Source organism: Puntigrus tetrazona, chromosome 4 (genome assembly GCF_018831695.1).
Source record: "Puntigrus tetrazona isolate hp1 chromosome 4, ASM1883169v1, whole genome shotgun sequence".
In the NCBI taxonomy this organism is placed as follows: domain Eukaryota; kingdom Metazoa; phylum Chordata; class Actinopteri; order Cypriniformes; family Cyprinidae; genus Puntigrus; species Puntigrus tetrazona.
The window spans coordinates 369,733-377,232 of NC_056702.1; the positions used below are offsets into that span (position 1 = coordinate 369,733).

Here is a 7,500-nt window from a genome sequence, read left to right on the forward strand (position 1 = left end):
AGCTGGCATGCTCGCTTCTTTTAAGTAGATGTGCTAAGAATCATTTTATCACGACAATAATTTGCCAAGCACACGTTTGTTTTTTAAAGAAAAAAGGACACCCAGCTAACAGGGAACTTTGGCTAGCATTCTGGCTAAGTTCTGTCAATGTTGGACGAACGTTCCAGCAACGTTCATAAAACGTTCGTCCAACGTTATAGTTTTAATCATGCTTTTACACAAATGCGCATAAATGTCAGTCACAGTTAGTCATCCACGGAACGTTTTCTGCAACATTTAAACGTTTATTAATTTTTCAAAAGCCGTTTTCTATCGTTTTCGCCAAAAAATGGATGCTTCGAAAGTTTTCATAACTCACACTCATAGGACATATTGCACCTATGAATGATGCACTGAGGACAATTTCATTCTGCCATGTGTGGAGGTAAAAGAGCGGCCTGACGAATGACCCGTTAAAGCCATTCAGAAACCAGCTCCTGTAATTACCCAGCATGCATCACGTGCCATTTTGGGAGCTGATACACTTTGACATCAATAAAACTGAGCGACGCTGACCCGAGTGTTTATTCGCACGCTATTCATGCAGGAAAAGACTCTACAAAAAAGAAGCTTGTTAGGTTCAAATAGAGGCAAAGCGCAAAACTGCATACTTTAAAAACCCGTGTTGCTGTTGCGCGAATAACACAGAAGTACATTTCTTCCAATTTGTTCATCCGGGCCTTCGTCTGGAATGCACATAACACCAGAAGAAGGAATTTATAGAGAAACGGCACAAGATTGGAAAGAAAGAGGGAATGAAAAACAGATGTAGCATTCTGTTTGTCCTCCTTTTATGGCCAAACTGGACTCGGGCTAAAGGAACGGCACGCGTGTGAGAAATTAAAACGTGCTCATTTAGCTTTCCGTGCATGTGCCTGTTTCTGACGGGAGCTCTTTTACCCGTGAAAGAGCTTCTGAAATGTGGTTCACGTTTGACAGCTCACCCAAGTCTGTCCCGGGCCAGCGTTTAGCTCATTTCTGTGCCATATTATGGTCTCAGGCGTGCTTATTTTTGAAGCCTCGATGGTCTTTTCTGAGGTTTACTAGTCTGTTAATGGCAAAACGCAGGTTATTGCCATTCGTGGAGCATTTATTGTGATTATGAAACGGGTTGCCAGGTGTATTTGCGTGTAAACGGCATTAATGAACGTTGACATGCACCAAAGCTTTATACTGTGTTTATCTAGATTAGATAATTACACAAAACTATAACACAGACCGCACACAGATCTAATTAGGGGTCTTTGTTGAGGCCCGCTCGCTGTTATTAACGCTCACAGTCATGCGAACTTTTTAACCGTAATTAATAGCTAAACGCAAAACAACAAAAAAAGACGCTGTGTTTATGTAATTTGATCAAAGACGAGTCATGTCCCATCTCTTTGTATTGGGAAACATCCAATACTTCCAATTCTGATAACAGCTGTGCAATGATTGTTGTTTCTTTTGCTGAAATACGTTACAAAAAGCTTATTTCTTCTTATGAGTGCGCAAGCTAGACGCACTTCTCAGAATGCTGTTTCTATAGCAACCGGAACTTCCTTTTTTCTTTTAAATTAACGATTTGCAACAAACACTCGCTTTTTAAACACACACTAAGTACAGGCAAACTTAAAATGTCAACCGTGACTTTTAACGGCGGTGATGCGTTGACTTCACAGATCAGCGATTGGCTGTTTAATTTAGAAGGCGGGGCTTCTTGCGATTTAAGGGTTGCATTCAAAACCATAGGAGTGACACGTCTTGGGTATTCTAGTGTTTTATATCTCTCGAAATTACGTTTCGCAGCTTTACGTTTATACCATAATGCAATTGTTATTTTAACGCAAAAGTCATTAATATAACTGACTTTTACCTTGAAATAACAGGTGCATTGTGCTAAGACAATTATTAGCAAGTTAATGGGATGTCATGTGTTTAAAAACAGATGCACTGCATTCATATCAATATATTAATATAATATTTTCTGTTTTCTGAAAGGAATCATGCCAAATATCTTGCACGTCGTTTATTTTGTATATGCTGCCATCTTGTGTTCACACAAAATGAAACCTCTTTGCACTGCGCTCATACGATCAAAAAGATTTAGCAAACCGTATCACATTGTGCATATATTTATTTCGCAATACATGCATGACACCTGTGTCCATACATAAAATGATTGAAAATACATGTGACAAACACAAAAGCACCGTAGATTCAGCAGTGCAGCTTTAAACATCTGACCGAAAAAAATAACAACAAAAAATATTCAATGCTACGAGTTACAGTACAGTAAAAATAACTCTAAATACTGTACAGTCACGGACTGTGGTGCAAAAGTCAATCCAGATGTTTCCAACAAATAATTTATTGCTAGGCTAAAAACGGTTCGTACATAAACATACTTTGTCTCAAAACAGTACAGTACTGTGATATTTCTGCTTCGCTCCGGTGATTCACCGGTCATTCAAGTATGTCTTCGTTTCACAGATTTGACAGAGTCAGAAATTACAACCATTATTTTCTTCTTTGTCCCAGATGCGCTCGAAGTTCATTCATCCTCTGCATTACGTTTCTGAGGCGCTTCTACAAACCGCTGACCTGTGAGCAGATCTGTGTGGCTTTTCCAATCCAGACCTCATTTACATTTTTAAATACGTAGTGCTAAAGCTGATTTTAGCCTCTGGAACATTTTAATAAATAGTAACGGTAAACAAAATCAGGCAATACACTGGTAGGATGTCGAAATACTATCAGAAAACATAAACAGCCTCAAGAGCGAGTGTAACAGATTATTTCCAATATCACGCTAGTATCCGCCCTTTCTGATGTTCACTAGTTACCGAACAGGAAATGGTCATTTCGAAATATTTCAAGTCAGGTTTTGGGGTGTAATGCTGCTTTGGCACTCTAGCGCCACGGGAGAGTAATGACGCAAATGGGGCGGCTAATTTAATTGGCCGAGGCGTGTCCGATGTCCAGCCTCCTCTGGGCGGAGCCTCTTTTGCGTGCCGTCGGTTGGGTGCTGAGAGACCCAAAGGCTCCAGGCGTCTCGAAGAAGGATTTGGACCCCGCTGCCACTTCCTTTGGTGTCACAGGAGTCTGAAAGAGCAGAAGCGAGCCATTTTATGTTTATCATCGCATATTATCTGTTATTTACAAAATTAAATAAAATTTGTTTTTTTTGATTTATGAATTTTATATTTGATTTGAAAAATTTGGGGAAACATTAATCAAAGAAACGCTTGCTAACGTTTCCATTAAGATATAAAAACTATATGAAGCGTGCCCTGTTTTCTTTGTATTCTAAAAATGTTTTTATAAAAAGGATAGTTCTGGGTTTCACCGGGATTATTGCTTTTTTTTCCTAAAACGGTTGTTGCATATAAATAGTGAGGTTTCACTAAATAAAACTGAGCAAATAAACTGTAAAGATATTCATAAAACACATTCTTCCGCCAAACAATGTAGTTACCCGAAAACAAAGCGGTTGCCGAGCAACACTGGAAGTAAACAAAAGTGTAGAGCACAGCTCAACCAATCAGAATCCAGGACCGGAACTATTCATTTTATGTTACTTTGGTATGTTCTCGGAACATTCCAAAACCCTAAAGTTCATTCCATAACGATTTTGTAAATATTAAAGAGCAGATAAAGGTTCTCTTGCCAGAACATTAACTGCGAAACGTCAGACTAAAAGATCTGAGTTCATCCAGCCATTAAAAGCGAGAATTTGTCGCGTTTAACAGCTGCAGACGGAAACCAGTACCTGTGTTTGAGCCGGCTGAGGGCTCTCTTGTGCACGTGCTTCCTGTGGTAATCTGTGCCCACGATGCTCAGGGCTGCTCAGCGTATCCGGCACACCGAACGCCCCTCCCGCCATCACAAAGCGAGCCGGCGACATCACGGTGGGCACGCTGAAACTCAGCCCGCTGCTGGCGGCCCCCTCGGCGCCGGAGCTGGGCGTCGCACCCGCTATGAGCGGCGAAGGCACCAGAAAATACGGCATGGCCACAGCCGGCACGCCGCCCTGCCCGTGTCCCGCCGGCACGAGGAAGTTCAGACCGTTCAGACCTACAGAATTTACAAGCGTTAGAACGAGCGCGTAATCGGAAAAACTGACATTCCCTGCTCCGGTTTCCGGCGTACCTGCTGTGTTAGGGACATAGAGGTAATGAGAGGACAGCAGGGGGTCCCTAGGGCCGGGGGCCCCCGCGTCTTCCTCATTCGTCGACCCGAACGAGGCCTCGTCCCACGGGGAACCTTCCCGAGAGCAGACCGGAGACCTTCTGGTGCTGGAGCTCAGACTCTCGGTCTCACCCTGTCAGAGATCATATTACTGCTTTTATAATCACAGGTTAGAACCAATAAGCCCCTCAAAGCTTTGCATTACAGAAATTTTAAAATGGTAAAAACTCATACATATACAATTAAAAAAAAATTCTCTCTCTCTCTCTATATATATATCATCTGATTAATTTTTTTTAAATTAATTTTTTTAAATTTGTCCATTCAAATTTATTTATTTTTGTTAAACTATGTTAATATAATTGTAACATTTGTAACTGCATATGAAGTTAAAATGTTTAATAATAATTTAATAATAATAATTTAATATTTTTTATTTTGTATACTTTAACAGTATTTTTTTGTGTTACTTTTCAATTGTCTTATTATATTTATTGATTTAAATTTTTTTTATAGCTACATTGTATGAAAGGTGTGTGTTATTAAACATATTCAAATATTTGACCCGCAGTAATATGCTAAAATATGGTTTTAATCAGACTCATAACGCTCACCATTTCGCTTTCTATGGAAGCAGAGCGTTTGCTTCGTTTAGCTGCCTGCTCCTCATCCTCTTCCTGTGGTCTCTCTCTCTTCTTCAGACGCCCCTCGCCGTGACCTGAGACGTCTGGCACGTGTCCGCTGTACAGCATGAGCAGGGGCGTTTGCGGCAGACCGGGCAGGTACGCTAGCGGGTGAGGGGCAAACTGGGAAACGGGAAGTGATGCGTACGACACGTCGGCCTGAAGAGGCATCGCTAGTGAAGCCGGTCCAGCAGACGATGCTACAGGACTGGGCTGAGCGCTACAAATAAACAGAGCACAGTGGTTAGAGATCGGTGCTGCTGTTGTTCATTTGAAACTAAAAAGAGCTTTGGCTAAGTGAAGTAAAGCTGACGTCAAATAAAATGTAAATACTAGATGAAACTAATTAAATTAAAGCAACTAAATGAAATGCAAAGGTTTATGTTAAGGTACTCAAATTGTCACACACACACACGCACACACACACACACACACACACACACACACACACGCACACACACACACACACACAAATCAAAGCTTTAGAGAGAAAAAAAAACTAAAAAGTGAAAAATTAAAATCCCCCCAAAATAAATAAAACATTTAAAATATAAATTTATTCTACTAAAATAATATATTCTAGTAAAACTGAAAAAAAATGGCTAAAATTCTAAAATTAAAATAGAAAAAATTAAGCTGATTGAAAACATACTGTTATAAGAAAAAAAATCTAACAAAAATAAAACTCCAACTTTTATTATAAATACTACTACCAATAGCTATAATAAACTTTAATGATTTTCCTAATGAGTCACTTTAAGTACTAAAATGACTAAAACAGACATAATAATAAATAATGCTAATTCAAATGTAAAAAATAAATAAAAACGACAAAGCACAACAGAAACGAAAACCAGAAATATAAAAATAAAATTTAAAATATTATTATAAAAACTATAATGCACTGTTGTAAATAAAACCATTTTACAAGAAAATACTATTTTTTCTATTTGAAAAACTTGAATTTATTGTTACCTTTTTCTTAGTTTTTTTTTAATTTACTAGCAATTAGTTAATTTTTCTTTCCAAAATATTTTTAGTGTAGTGCGCAAGCAACGCTGAATTAACATTGTTAGTAATCAAGGGCATCAGTGTTAAAATGTGTACATTTATTAAAATACAAGATCTGTGTGGCGGCACTCACTTGTCTCCGAACCTCAGTCGACACACAGCGCTGGTGCTCTTCCTGGAATAATCCACCGGCTCGTCTGAAAACCCAAAAAACGTTACCTAAGCTAAAGCTCCAACAAAAGTGACATTCTAGAATCACGGGAAGTGTGCATCTCAGCTCTCACCCGTCGAAGGCCTGTGAGGCGTGCTGGGGGCGGAGCTTATCAGTCTTTGATTGACAGGAAGTGCGGGGACGACCTGAAAGGAGGAGTGACGCATCATCTTCTCCCGCCGTTCCCCGGTGGGGCCGATCTGAGCCGCCGAGACTCTCAGATCGTCTGAATCTGAAAGACGTGCAACCAATAATCACATACGACCGTCGGTTTCCCACGTGACCAGTCTTAAGCGTCATTTTCAGACTTATACATCATATAAAAGATGAATAGATAAGCTTGTTAGGACAGGTCAGTATTCAATACAACTATTTGAGAAATTTAAATATCGAGAAATAGCATATTATCAATGCATACTGATCAAAAAACGAATATATACGGCAAGAAATGTACTAAATATCTTCATAATAGAAGAAAAATGTATAATTTTGACCCATACAATGTATTAAAGTCGAGTTTTGTACTCCAGGGTCACTTATTTCTATTTTTAAAAATATATTATAATATATTTTAAATATATTCCAATGACCGTCTGTTGTTTTTTAATTAAACAGGACTTATTTGTTCTAGAATCATTTATGTTTTTGATTTTTGGGAAGTAAAACCGGCTAATATTTTCTTAAAAATATCTAGAATCTCAAGTAAATATAATAAAAACCACCCAAAAAAAAAGATATGATTTCTAGATAAAAACAAAGGGCACTTTTGTCAGGTTCAGGAGATGGATGAGGGTTAAACGAGACGCACCGTTGCTGCCGCTGTGGAAATCTGCGGGTCCGATCCATTTAAAGATGGGTTTACGGCTCTTTTCCTCTCGTACGTGAAGTTTCTTGATCAGGTTCAGGCTGGTCAGGACGTTAGCGATATCATACAAGCGTCGCACCTTAGCTAAACAAGCACAAAAACACGGTGAGCTACACTTAACCCACAGCGGATACCACTCGTAACGGGAACGCTTGCCTACTTTTATACTTGCTGTGGCTGGACTCGTCCTGGCCCTCTTCGATCAAAATCTTAGCAGCCGTGTCGAGGGTAACGGTTTGAGATCTGGACACCAGAAACAGCATGACAAACTTCTGGCTCATGATACGGAGCGATTTATCCTTTCTTCTGCTGGAGGCTGCTGTATGAGAGATAAACCATGATCACCACGCTGTGAAACATGTCAGAGCCGGCAGTCTTTCAAATAGAGGTCTTTGGGTAATCAGATATCATTCTTTGATATAAGTAGAGGAATAATGCTTTTTTCAAGTTTTAACAACTCTGGTGCAAGGGCTGATTTTTCAGATTCGAGTTAAATATTTTGACATTATCTCGTCTTTTTT

General features: G+C 39.3%; 1 protein-coding gene across 2 annotated transcripts in view; it reads right to left on the reverse strand.

Annotated features, from left to right (window-relative positions):
* Window positions 1–2,137: 2,137 nt before the first annotated feature.
* The window catches only part of e2f7 (E2F transcription factor 7), an 11,457-nt gene continuing 6,094 nt past the window's right edge, over window positions 2,138–7,500 (reverse strand). Inside the window, exons 6-13 of one of the 2 annotated variants that reach the window (XM_043236904.1) lie at window positions 7,140–7,295; window positions 6,923–7,063; window positions 6,188–6,346; window positions 6,037–6,100; window positions 4,824–5,112; window positions 4,171–4,342; window positions 3,791–4,095; window positions 2,138–3,123 (exon numbers count right to left, since the gene is read on the reverse strand). In XM_043236904.1, coding sequence (XP_043092839.1) covers window positions 2,974–3,123; window positions 3,791–4,095; window positions 4,171–4,342; window positions 4,824–5,112; window positions 6,037–6,100; window positions 6,188–6,346; window positions 6,923–7,063; window positions 7,140–7,295 — 1,436 coding nt within the window. In that variant the 3' untranslated portion in view covers window positions 2,138–2,973. Of the gene's footprint in view, window positions 3,124–3,790; window positions 4,096–4,170; window positions 4,343–4,823; window positions 5,113–6,036; window positions 6,101–6,187; window positions 6,347–6,922; window positions 7,064–7,139; window positions 7,299–7,500 lie in introns of both variants that reach the window. The other variant, XM_043236903.1, reaches the window with a different exon arrangement.